The sequence below is a fragment of the Cervus elaphus genome, chromosome 13, assembly GCF_910594005.1.
Source record: "Cervus elaphus chromosome 13, mCerEla1.1, whole genome shotgun sequence".
In the NCBI taxonomy this organism is placed as follows: Eukaryota; Metazoa; Chordata; class Mammalia; order Artiodactyla; family Cervidae; genus Cervus; species Cervus elaphus.
In genome coordinates this window covers 37099120-37112598 of record NC_057827.1, presented here as the reverse complement: position 1 = coordinate 37112598, position 13479 = coordinate 37099120, and the positions used below count along the sequence as shown (strand labels likewise).

The 13479-nt window shown below is 45.7% G+C and overlaps 1 protein-coding gene and 1 pseudogene across 2 annotated transcripts in view; both read right to left on the bottom strand.

Moving 5' to 3' along the window:
• EDC3 (enhancer of mRNA decapping 3) overlaps window positions 1–13479 on the bottom strand; it is a 58022-nt gene that overhangs the window by 5632 nt on the left and 38911 nt on the right. For both annotated transcript variants that reach the window (XM_043921324.1, XM_043921325.1), the window contains one exon: window positions 4495–4648. In XM_043921324.1, coding sequence (XP_043777259.1) covers window positions 4495–4648 — 154 coding nt within the window. The remainder of the gene's footprint in view (window positions 1–4494; window positions 4649–13479) is intronic.
• LOC122707221 lies at window positions 11968–12109 on the bottom strand (annotated as a pseudogene).

The following is a 13479-nucleotide window of genomic DNA, read 5'->3' as shown; positions in this document are numbered from 1 at the left end:
TTCCCCAGTGTGCCTGCTCTGCTGCGGCAAGACTGGTCTCATCACTCTCTCTTGCACCTGACGGTTCTTTCTTGCTTCTGCTCAAACTACTTCACCTGCCCAGAAAGCCTTTCACTTACGAATCTCTGACCCACTCCTTCTAGGATTACTCTGGCTCAACTCCTAAGAGACTCACAGCAAGTACCAAAGAGGGCAGTTGTAAATCATACTCAATTAGTTGCCAGTCCAAGTTCTCTTCTCTGAGCTGCCAGTAAGCTAATAAGGGCAATGCTGGAGCTACTGTATTTCCTAGACTGCTGGGTGGGTGAATGGATGTAAAGCACTCTGAACAGGAACTGACACCAAAAGTACTCAATTGATGCTGCCATCATTATAGTTCTGGTCACAGAGAAGGCAGAAGGCTAAGGGCTTCCCGGTGGGGAGCTGCCTTGGACACTCACTTCTGATGAAGTCACTTTCATTTCAGCTTTATGCCATTCAAAGTGAAGCCACCCCCCCACCCCAAAAGAAAGGCTGAGACCCCTCTGGTCTCAGATAAGCCGTAAATAGGGGGGTTAAAATTAGCCCTAGAGCTATGCCCAACTGCCAGGCAGTGCTGTCTGCCCCCGGGCAGGAAGGCAGGGGAGATGAACAGTCAGAAAGAGGCTTAGGTCCCTGCTTGGGGTGGAGCAGGGACAGTCACTTCTGGGTTTTCTCCAAAGAGAGGAGGACAGATGTTGTCATGCCAAAGAGGAAATCCTCACTCTCCAAATAAATTCAGGGGAATTTGGTAATGTACTTTCATATACACCAAGTCATTAATTTCTCCCCACCATGTTTGCATCGTAAGGAAATATAGTGAGTACTTCTCCCTGCTCACAGAAAACTGCAGAGTTCACATCAGACTCGCCCGGGTTTATTCCCTAAATGAACTCTTCCTCTCACAGAGGCATCCCCCATCCGAGGACTCAAAGCAGACCACGACACCCACAGACCCAACAGCAGGGGTCAGAGTCCAGGCACTGGAGACTGAGCTTCACCGTGAACCACCAGTGCCACGTGGGCCAAGTCTTTCTGCTCTCTTGAGCTCCAGCTTGCTCATTTTAAAACCTGGTCTACTATTTACCTTCCAGGTGAAGCAATGAGCAGCAAATTAAATGCTAATATGAAGGCACAGTGAAAAAATGCATGATACTTAACATACCATGGTACTTAACATCACTTAACAGATGATGATGTTAACCGAGTTGTGCTCAATATGCCAGCAAATTTGGAAAACTCAGCAGTGGTCACAGGACTGGAAAAGGTCAAGTTTTCATTCCAACCCCAAAAAAAGGCAATGCCAAAGGATGCTCAGACTACCACACAATTGCACTCATCTCACACGCTAGCAAAGTAATGCTCAAAATTCTCCAAGCAAGGCTTCAACAGTACGTGAACCATGAACTTCCAGATGTTCAAGCTAGATTTAGAAAAGGCAGAGGAACCAGAGATCAAATCACCAACATCCCTTGGATCACAGAAAAAGCAAGAGAGTTCCAGAAAAATATCTACTTCTGCTTTATTGACTATGCCAAAGCCTTTGACTGTGTGGATCGCAACAAACTGTGGAAAACTCTTAGAGATGGGAATACCAGACCACCTGACCTGCCTCCTGAGAAATCTGTATGCAGGTCAAGAACCAACAGTTAGAACCAGACATGGAAGAACGGACTGGTTCCAAATTGGGAAAGGAGTACGTCAAGGCTGTATATTGTCACCCTGCTTATTTAACTTATAAGCAGGATACATCACGTGAAATGCTTGGTTGGTGAAGTACAAGCTGGAATCAAGACTGCTGGGAGAAATATCAATAACCTCAGATATGCAGATGATACCACCCTTATGGCAGAAAGCAAAGAGGAATTGAAGAGCCTCTTGATGAATGTGAAAGAGGAGATTGAAAAAGCTGACTTAAAACTCAACATTCAAAAACCTAAGATCATGGCATCTGGTCCCATCATTTCATGGCAAATAGGTGGGGAAACAATGAAAACAGTGAGAGACTTTATTCTCTTGGGCTCCAAAATCACTGCAGATGGTGAGTGCAGCCATGAAATTAAAAGATGCTTGCTCCTTGGAAGAAAAGCTATGACAGACCTAGACAGTGTATTAAAAAGCAGAGACATTACTTTGCCAACAAATGTCCATCTAGTCAAAGCTATGGTCTTTCCAGTAGTCATGTATGGATGTGAGAGTTGGACCATAAGGAAGGCGCCAAAGAACTCATGTTTTTGAACTGTGGTATTGGAGAAGACTCTTGTCTTCTTGTCCCTTGGACTGCAAGGAGATCAAACCAGTCAATCCTAAAGGAAATCAACCCTGAATATTCATTGGAAGGACTGACGCTAAAGCTGAAGTTCCAATCGTTTGGCCACCTGCTGTGAACAGCCAACTCATTAGAAAAGACAGATGCTGGGAAAGATTGAATGCAGGAGGAGAAGGGGACAACAGAGGACAAGATAGTTGGATGGCATCACCAACTCAATGAACATGAGTTTGAGCAAGCTCCGGGAGTTGGTAAAGGACAGGGAAGCCTGGTGTGCTGCAGTCCATGGGGTCGCAAAGAGTCGGACATCACTGAACAACAATTAACATACATGAAAGTGATTACGGAGGTATCTTTCTCAAAGAAAAGCCAGCAACTGTTGCAAAGAACAGTACTGTTGGCCCTTCTGAGAGCTCAGACACTGAGAGAACAGACAGGCACAAGGACAGTCAACCACAAGAAGCTGACCAAAAAGGAATGGACTTGAGAAGGACATTCAGGTCCTGCCCCCAAACTGCTATTTCTGGGAAGCCACTTAATGGCCTCAAATATTTGCAGGAAGAGCTTATTCCAAGGGTTGCCCCAGTGGCTGCTCTGGGAGGAGGTTCAACAGTCAGCAGACCCAAGGGCATGATATACTGCAGAGGGCAACTTGCACCATGTCCTCCTGTGCGGTCTCCATTGGCTATTCCCCAGCACAGGCCAGGCCAGAGATCCGGGTGGGAAAGCAGGCCTAAGTCAAGGGGCAAGGCGGATGAACGCAACTCTACAGGGTGAGAGGAGTGGAGAAGCAAGGAGGGGAAACCTCACTGTCAGTGTGGGTCACCTTAGCCACCACTCTCCCACAAGACTAACAATGTCCTCCTCTTCGCTGATAAATCCAGCAGACACCTGTCAACCTTAAATGTGCTTGCTCGCTCAGCATCACCACTGCCAACCATCCCTTTATTCCTCAAACACCATTTCTTTGGTTCTTAAACCGTGCCCTCTTGGTTCTCTTACCTCTCTGGCTTTAAACTTTCTTAGCTATTTTGGAAGGCTCATCTCTTAATTAGGCTTTAATGCTGATGTTCCCCAGAATTCCACCCTAGGCCCTTTCCTCTCCTCACACCTTCTCCTTAACAGAGCCTGCCTATTCTTATACTACGTACCAGCTGATGACTTCCGATCTCTATCTTCTGCTCAGACCTTTATCTAAACTTCAGATCCAGACTGCTAATAGTCCATCTGCATGTCTCACAGTCCTAAACTCAACATATCCAAAACAAAACCTACCACCTCCTCCATGCCTGCTCCTCTTCCCACGTTCCTTATCATGGTGACTGCTATCACTGTCCATCCCAGTGTCCAGGCTAGAACGCTTTAAAGTTCAGGGATCACTGACACTTTATTTTCAATCACCTTTCATATCCACTCAATACTCTGCCCTCTTAATTTTACTTTAAAAAGTTCCCTCATCTACCCACTTCTCTGATCCCCTCTTCCCTACTTGGGACCACCATCACCTGGCCCCTGGCTCAGTTTCCTGTTACAATTTTCTAACTGGTCTCATGTCCTCCAATCTTGTCTCTGCTAATCTACTCAGCCAAAGTTTTTAAAACACAAAACTAATCATGCCATAGCATTACTGAAGTGCCCTCAACTGTACTGTCTGAGTTCCCTATCACTCAGCTGTACCAAAACTGGGTCTCTGGAGGTTCTTAGAAGGCAAGCCTCTGGTAGTTGGCAGGAGTCTTAGAGTCAACAGCGACCAGAAAGGAAGAATCAAAGAGTGGTTTGTTGAAGAAGAGGCTTCCCAGGTGGTGCCAGTGGTAAAAAATCCGCCTGCCAACAATGCAGGAGGCATAAGAGACGTGGGTTCAATCCCTGGGTTGGGAAGATCCCCGGAGGAGGGCATGGCAACCCACTCTAGTATTTTTGCCTGGAGAATCCCCATGGACAGAGGAGCCGGAGGTAGGGCTATAGTCCATGGAGTCACAAAGCCTCAGACATGACTGAGCATGCATAAGCACTGGGAGAATAATGAGGACTCCCAGGACAGGGGTGAGAATGGCAAACAAAAGCTGTGTAGTGTCCAGGAAAGTGACTTCACAGAGACTCTGTTGAGGAGCAGAAACGGAACCCCTGTGTGTATGAGGCACCATGGTGGTGCCAAGGCAGAGCAGCGTCATCCCACACTCAGCCCCCACCCACCTGGGGGCATTTACCTGTTGGGTCCTCCGAGCAGGGTCAATGCCATCTGACTGGCACACACGCCTGTCATCTCCAGTCTCCGCTCCAGAGTCAAGCCATGCTTCTCAGCCACAGCCAACAGCTTTTTATGCAGCTCGTAGGAAATACTTGGGACAACCAGGCCAGAGTCTGCAGTTTGAAAGGAGGTGAGGAAAAAGGAAAAGTGATTACAGGAAACCAGTTCTTCAAATGGTGGAGTTGATCTGCGAAAGCCAAGACTTTAAGACTGACCTTCTTCAGCCCATCTGAATAGTCCAAGACAAAGGCATGCTATGCAGCTCTCCAGAGCTCAAGCAGTGGATATGGAACTACGTAACAACTTGTTCAGGCTACCACAGAGCGGGGGTGAACGGAACCTCTCTTACAAGTTTACCTTTAGACCATGAAGGCCAAATCCACCAACATGTACCCGATACTATCAAGAAAAGGCTGCCAACCACATTAAAACATACTTTTCTCAAAGTAGGGGAAATGCCACTCCTGGCTGTGAGGTTTTCCTCATAAGCAGACCCCTTATTCTTGCCTAGAGTAGAACAGACACTAGCTAACCCTCCTGATCCTCTGGTCCCCGCTATTCAATTTTCAGGCAGGATGACCTGTTCATCCCACCTGCTCCCCACATCCTCCTCCTCTCCTCTACTTAGCCATTCCGTTTGGCCAAAGAAATTCAACTAAAAACTTGCTTTCTCAAATAATTTGTTGTTTTCTCCCCACTCTGGGTGACTGTAACCTAAAGCTCTTACCAAACAGAAAGAGTACATGGAAAGTAACTATGGTTTGCTTTAAGCTACTCAGAAGAAATCTTTTACTCACCATAAACAAACTGCAACTCTATAAAGGTTAGGGAGAATCACAGTCACTGAAAGTACACCATCAGAAACACTTGGTTTTACAAAGTCAAACTCTTCAGCAGCTCGGCACACTTGAGGAAGTCTATAGCATTACATGTCCAGTAGCAAGGTGCCGTTTCAGAGCCCAGAAAACCAGGACAGGAAAGAAACAGCAAAGTCAAAAATCGTGATCTTTTGCCTTGACATCCAATGCCACCTTACAAAGGTTAAAGCCACTGGGCTGGCCCCAAGTGAGCAAACTGCCCTGGCTCACTGGCAGACCAAGAAACAGGTTCCAATCAGCAAGTTATCAGGGATTTTGCATATATCTAGTTTTGTCTGGATGGATCACATGCCCCCCCCCGCCATCACTTTAAAAGTTTATTTGACTGCTGGCATGTGGGATCTAGTTCCTTCACCAGGGATGTACTCTGGGGTCCCTAGATTGGATGCACGGAGTCTTAACCACTGGACCCTCAGGGAAGTCCCTCAGGTGCCATTTTAGATCCTGTGTCCTCATCTGTACTGGACTGTAAACCCCTCGAAGTAGGGAAATAAGCCTCTTCCTTCCTCGACCCCCACCTCAGTTCTGTCATCTCAGCTGTATTTATTTACCAACAGAGGCAAGATTTCACTAGGTACCCAAACATATAAATGATGCAAATCGACCATTTCTTGTGTGGCTGAACTCTAAGGCAGAAGTTTTCATCAGAAAGTTCACCACCATCCTGTTGGTTCCAGAGCCCTGTATAGAAAAATTTCTCTTCCTCACTGACAACTTCAGGAGAATTCTATCAGTTATCCAGTCCTGCCTACATAGAGCTCTGAAACCACAGAGAATCAGGCTGTGGTTATACATTTTAACAACAGAAACCCAAGCATAAAGACTGAACTTACAGTACCCACGTCTGTATTCTCTCAAACAAAGGCAAAATAATAATGTAATAATAAAAGCCATGTCCATGTCAAAATGAACACTATCTTGTTGGTTAACTGAGCTCCTCCACCTGTCTGAGTCCTAATCCTGCTGGAGGCAGACACAACAGGCAGTGAGCCGAGCCTCACCCCTTCTGAGATGTGAGCCGTTGATACCCCAGATGCCGATGCTGGGGGCTGTAGCCTGACTGCATGTCAACAGCTGATTAAACAGCCATTTTTTATGGTCGGCTTCAGACATGCACATATTATCAGGACTAATTGGGAACCACTGATAGCAGTGTGAAAAAGTTGAATGAATTCTCAGAAATCCTAAGACACTAACAACCCTAAACCTGTCAGACAAGTCACGCACCTGCCTACTTCAAACACCCTCTTCACCTGCAGAGTCACGCAAGGCGAGCTTTCCCTCCAGTCTGTGCAGTTCTTTACCTACTTATTCCCTTTCTGGTGAATCTGAAACAGGTCAGGGCAGTGAATCTTGTGCCTGCCACTCCACTAATCAAACTTTCTTTCTGGAACTAGGTCTTGTGCTACACGTGCAGGTGCCCCCTCTCTGGTTTTGAGGGCTCTCCGGGGGCAGGCTGAGCATTTGCTGCTTTCTCCTCACAGTTCTTAGAGGTACAAGACTGATGGTACAGCAGGAGGAGAGCCTACCCCACTCTGGATGGCTGGCTGCTGCAGCCGGAAACCGTGTCTATTACATTTCACTGATTTGTACCAGGGCAAGAGGCCCTGATGAACTGGCACATTTTGTAGCCCAGGGAAAGATCTGGCCAGGAATCCTCTCTGTTCAGTCTACCAGTCACAGAGTCCAGGACTTCACTGTACTCTACTCTCTGTCTCTGAAAGGAATATGCCAGCACCACAAAATGTTCCTTTTCAACATTTACTCACAAAGTCCAACAGGCAGACTGGCTTATCAGAAACAGGCAGAGGGAATAAAATAAACTCCAAAGGAAGGACACCAAGAACATAGCGTGTGAAGTGCAAACAATAACACTGCCGAAGCCTGAACATGGGCCAAACCCAATTATGTTTGGGTTGGAAGGTGGATGTTAATTGTTTGGGAACCAAGGCAATAACATTAGTGGGTAGGGCTTCTCTTAATATTAATATGTTCTTTACAGCTGTCGGTAAAATAAGAGAGATATAATTATAGCCAGTTCGTGACAAGCAGAGCCCTTCTTAGGATCTGATTAACCTTAGGGTATCAAGGAAAATGGCTTAAGCACACCCAGTACAGGCCGGGAGAGAAGACGCTTCCTCCCCGCACACAGCTCGCCCTGCAGATGGAGGCAGGGCCGTGAAGCCCTGAGGCCCAGCACCATGTATGCTGCCCCTTCTTCATGTCTCTGTCCCTTTCACACTGCTCCTTCCAGCACACACCATCTGGGACCTTCCCTCCCTTACGGACACACGGACATGTCCTCACACCCTCCATTGCACCTCCCCACCCTCAGAAGCCTTCCAGTGCCATGTCCAAGTCTTCCTCCACAGCCTCTGCATGTACATCCCTCCCACTCCTTCAAACCTCCCAGCCTTTCTGTTGTGTAACAAGGCTCCCACGGCAAAGTATCCTCTCCAATCCAAACTCAATCCTCACACTGGCAGGGCCTTAAACTTGGAAAGGCTGTGTGTATCCCATGTCTTACAAATGAGAAGCAGAACTTAATTACGGGCACAGGGATTTCTCCAGGACTATGAATTCTTATTCCACACTGTGGTGGTCACATAACTGGGTAGCAATATCGTGAGTTCTTTTTTAGAGTATAAAACCACTGGTAAATTCACACCTTCAGACCCACAATGTACAGACAGCCCCTGTAGACTTATATTAAGGCTGCCATAAAACGCAATTTGGTGTCAGGTGTATCTTTGAAAGAAGAATTTGTTACAAGAAAGCTAAATACTCCTAATACTCTTTATAAGGGTCCACAAGGCCTCCCATGATCTGGCCCCGCATACTACAGCTCCTTTACCTTGGAACTCAACCCCAGAGGCTCCAGGCATTTGGCTGCCTTCTGGGCCCTGAGTATTCCAGGTTCCTTGCAGGCTTAAGAAACTCGTCCCCTCACGTGCTTTCCCTCTTCTGGCATTACCCTCTCTTGTTCAATGCTCCTCCACACCACACATGGCTGACTCCTCCTTCTTCAGGTCTCAGTTTAAATATCCCTCAGTCTCAGCATGTTGCTTACTTCTTTCATTGTGCTTTAATACAATTTGTAAATAACTCCTGCCTTCCTCTTGGATTACCAACTTTGCTAGCCTGTAAGCTCCACGAGGGCAGTAACTCTGCCTGCCTTGTTCACTGCCATATCCCCTTTTCCACTGTGCCTTCAGTGCTAGCACAGTGCCTAGCGCAGGGGCTACAGAAGGATGTGTTGAATTCATGAATGAATGGGAAGGAAACCTGTACAACAGCCTCGGGGCATTCCATTCTGCAGCTGGATAAGAGTCCAGCTGTAACCAAAGGCAAGTGTGGGTAAGATGTTTCTGACTCCCCACTTGTTCCTTTCTCCATTAACAATGAGACCAACCTCCTAGCCTCACTGGACCTCATTCCTTCAGGTTAAAGCTCTAGTGGAACAAGCTTTGGATTCAAGAGGTAAAGGACTTCCTGACAAAGATGATTCATTGATTACAAAGGGGAAAGTATCTTTACAAAGAAGAAATCTGTTGGACAACACCTTACCAAGTGATCAAACTTGCCTCAGGGACAGGACAAACTGATGCTGTGTCCTCTTACGATGTGATACCCCACAAGAGACAGAGTGCCACCAAACTCTGGGGAAAATGTTTAACACAAAACACATCGAAAGGAAACAATCAATATATCAAAACTAAGGGGTATTCTACAAATCAACTGGTCTAGACTCTTCACAAATGTCAGTATCACAAAAGACAACAAAAGTTGTGGGAACTGTCCTGATTAAAGGACATGAAAGAGACCTGACAAATAAATGTAACACGCAATGGTTGATTAAAAATACAACTATAAAGGATGTAATTGGGACAACAGGAAAGCTTTGCATATGAAATTAGATAATACATCTGTATTAATTTTAAGTTTTCTGAGAGCAATCTTGTAGTGTGACTGAAGAGAGCAACATCCTATTGAATACATACATAAGTAAGGGTGAAATGCAAAAAACAAAATATAATGAGTTCAACTAAATCTCAAGTTGTTCAGGGGTGTGTGTTTATGTATTTCTATAAAGTAAATGTAGCAAAATGTTAACTGGTGAATCTAAATGAAGGACATACATTTGTTCATTATATTATTCTAGCAACTCTTCTGCAATTTTGAATTTTTTTCAATATAAAAGCTTGGGGAGGGACTTCCCTAGTGGTCCAGTGTGGCTGGGACTCCATGCTCCCAATGAGGAGGGCCCAGGTTCGTTCCCTGGTCAGGGAACTAGATCCCACAGGGCCACAACCAAGATTCGACACAACCACAAATAAATAAAAAATTTTTTTTAAAGTTGGGGAGAAAAAAGAAAGATCCAAATATGATCAACAAATGTTTACAAATGTAATAATACATCAAGCCAGTGGTAGGGTGGGGAATGGCAGGAAACAAAATAAATAAAAAGAATATGAGAACAAACCACATTCTTAGTCTTACAATCTAGCTGGAAGAAAAAAACATATATGTGCAAATAACAGAGAACACAAAACTGTGTTATCCTGACCACAAGTGTAAAATGTGATTTCAAGCCAGGAGTTGCAGGTAGTGTCAAATTCTTCGTCTGAACCACGCTTGAAAGACAGGCAGAATCCTTGTCACAATGATAGAGAAGACAGCACACTGGGGTGGAGGAGGGGCTATGAACAAAGCTCCAGGGGCTGGAATGGGTGTGACAGGAGCAGATGCCCGGAGCCCAAGGCCTACAGGAGGACTAGCTCAGAATGGTGGGCGGGCCAGACGTCAGAAGGCATTATAAGCCAGCTTGTTTCATACAGGATGATGTTATACAGAATTGATTTCAAGAGACAAAGGGAGCCTGCAGGGTAGCACCATAAACTAAAAGATCATGACAATTTCAAGGGCCACACATGAGCAAAAGAGAATCTGGAGTCAATGAATACTGAGGATAAAGGTAAACTCCTTGTCAAAACTGCTGCAGAAGGAATCAGTGTGCTATTAAATTAGAAAAAAATGGCCTCCAGGGTTCTTTCTAGTCATGAACTTTTATGAGAAGGAAGAGGCAAAGATGGCCACAAAGTTTCACGCTGGACACTTAAAAGAATAGTGATTCCACTGAAAGAAATGGGAATGCTAAGGAGTCAAAGATATGGGTGGGAGTGAATGACTAACTTAGCTTTGATATATTGAATTCAAGCAGGATGGTGGATACACTGAAATCAAACTCGCTCCTTGCTCTGGCTAGACACTTGTGGCCGTGAAAAGGCAAAGAGTGTATAATAGCAAAAAGGTCACATTTGTAGAGACCAATTCAGTTTTTAAAATGATGAACTGGTACCTTGATCAAAACTCAGGTGTCAGGCCATAATGTGATGGCTCCAGATCCCCCAGCCCTTAGTTTGAACTTAAACTCTTAAAACTCTGGGGCTTTCCTAGTGGCACAGGGGATAGAAATCTGCCTGCCAATGTTGGGGACATGGGTTCGATCCCTGGTCTGGGAAGATCCCACATGCTGCAGAGTAACTAAGCCCGCAACTGTTGATGTCTGCACGCCTAGAGCCCCTGCTCCACAACGAGAAACCAGCCAACGAGAAGCTTGCACATCGCAACAAAGAGTAGCCCCTGCTTGCCACAGCTAGAGAAGGCCTGCACACAGCAATGAAGACCCAGCGCAACCAAAAACAAATACATTTTAAATATATATACATAAAAAGAATACAACAGTGTAACCCCAGAGATGCTACGAAAACTGTGATAAGCATGTGAAGAGCTTAGAATGGTGCCCAGGATACAGTTGATATCCCCGAACATCCAATACTATGACATCGATCATAATGTTTCTCCTTCCCCTCCCCTTTCTGCCACCTCTAAATCTTGCATACACTTCCATAATTTACTTGTTTACACATCTGGTTACCCTATATTCTAAGGCCCCTGAGGTGCTGGACAATGACTTACCCAGAGGATCCAGAATGGCGTCTAGTATAAATTTTATAAATGTTGATGCTTTGAAGTAACTTTACTGCGAATGTCTCTGCAATTCACTACTGACTGAACAATAATTATAAGCTGGGCACTACACTAGCTGCTTTCTACATGATCTCATTTTTTTTCCTCGACAGGAAAGCAGGATTTGCTGGTGAGCATGAGTAAAGAGGGGCAGTGCGAAGGCTCTCACAAGTGCAGGGCCCACCGTTTGTCCAGAGGCCACAGTGAGGGATGTATTTGACCCTACAACCATTCGAGAAGAGCCACTTTTCTGCCACCACGTTTTCAAATTCATCCACATTCAACTTAGCAAGTCCCCAATTCTTGGAGATATGGATCTTCTGGCAGCCAAGGAACTTGAACTTGGTCCTGCAGAGGGCCCCCATCACATGCTCCTTGTTCTGAAGCCTGGTATGAATGGACATCATGACTTGGCCAGCGTGGACCCTGGTCACTGTGCCCTGGGGCTTTCCAAAGGCACCTAACATACAAGTCTGGAGCCTAGACTGATGACGGCATGGCAGTCATGAGCATCCACTGGAAAGGGCTATCTCCAAGGCCCCTGAGGGCAACCTGTGCAGGCAACAGACTGCGTACACTACCGAGGAGGGTGCTATTTGCAGCCACTGCGCACCAGGCCCCCGTGTGGAAGTGGGAAAAGAGCGCAGTCAGCGTAATTGGCTGCAATCACATAACCTCATTTAAATGACAAGCATTATCCCACTGTAGATAAGGAAATAGGTTCAGGAGTCCTCACGCAGCTGCATAACTCAATTCTCTGATCCTACAGAAGCCTCCGCATGGAAGCCTTTAATGATTAGTAAGTCCCTTAGTGTGGCAACACTACTATATGCTTTCTTAGGGCTCAGCCAAAAAGCAATGCAGGAAGAAAATCACAAAACATATAGACTTGGCCTGTTCTGAATTCATGCAATCTAACTACAACTAGACACTCATCGCCATTCATGCCCCGCACATACTATGCCTTTTTCAGAATCCTTCAGTTGCTCTTCATGGTCATAAAACAGGGGACAACAGAGCACACAGGGCTCCGCTCTGGTCTAAAGCTGTTTTCAACTCCTACTCCTCCCTCCACCCCCCACAAAAATCTCTACCCTGGTCAAACCGGCCGACAGCCAATCTCCCACACAGCCCTTCACTCACACTATGCACCAGCATCTGCCCAGCCTACCCATAAATATCTTCCTCTTCCTCTCTGATGAAATCTTGCCCATGTTTCAAGGCTTCTGTCCTGCTCCTTCTGTGAAGCCTTCCCCGATCACCCCACCTTCAGGACCTCTCCTGCCTCTCAACACCCCATGGATTTAAAGTCCACATTCTCACTGGACTTCAGGCATATATGGTATCTTTCCATTTCCTACTACATCTTAATAATATGGGTGCAAGGACTGTCTTAGAGTGACTTACACATAATAAGGACAGCATTTTGACTGGCCCAAACTATCTTAAACACTACTTTTACAATATTATTAATGTTCAGCAAAGATTCTTCTCTGAAGACTTATCACTCTCCTAACGTGTTCTTTGGGGACCTCTCACCTCTGAACATAGACTGCTCACACACATCTTGCATTTTATAGCCAAATTTAACCAACACATCTGCAACTACTGGATACCATCATTTAAGTAGGTCCAAGCTGGAGGAATGTCCGACAATCTGCTGGAGACAGCAGCACGGTTAAAGGACCCAAAGGGGCTTTCCAGAGAGAAAAGATTTGGGTGAAACAAAGAGCTAAATTTAGTTGCTTCCTGAATGTGTTTTCCCAATCAATAGACCTTTCATAACACTGCCCCCACCACACACACAGTCGGCAGTCTTGCCAAGAGGGATATGAGCAATGAGAGAATAACAGCTTAGAGACTGTTGACACCACTTAGCATGCAGCCAATGTGTAGGATACCAGCAGCAAGCTGCCAGATTCCTGACACCCAAACCATTACCAAATGGGTAGTAAACATGCTGTTCTTTTACAACTCTGGGTATTAGAGGAAAATAGGTTTGGAGTTCTAAGACATGAATGCCACAAGGCTAGACT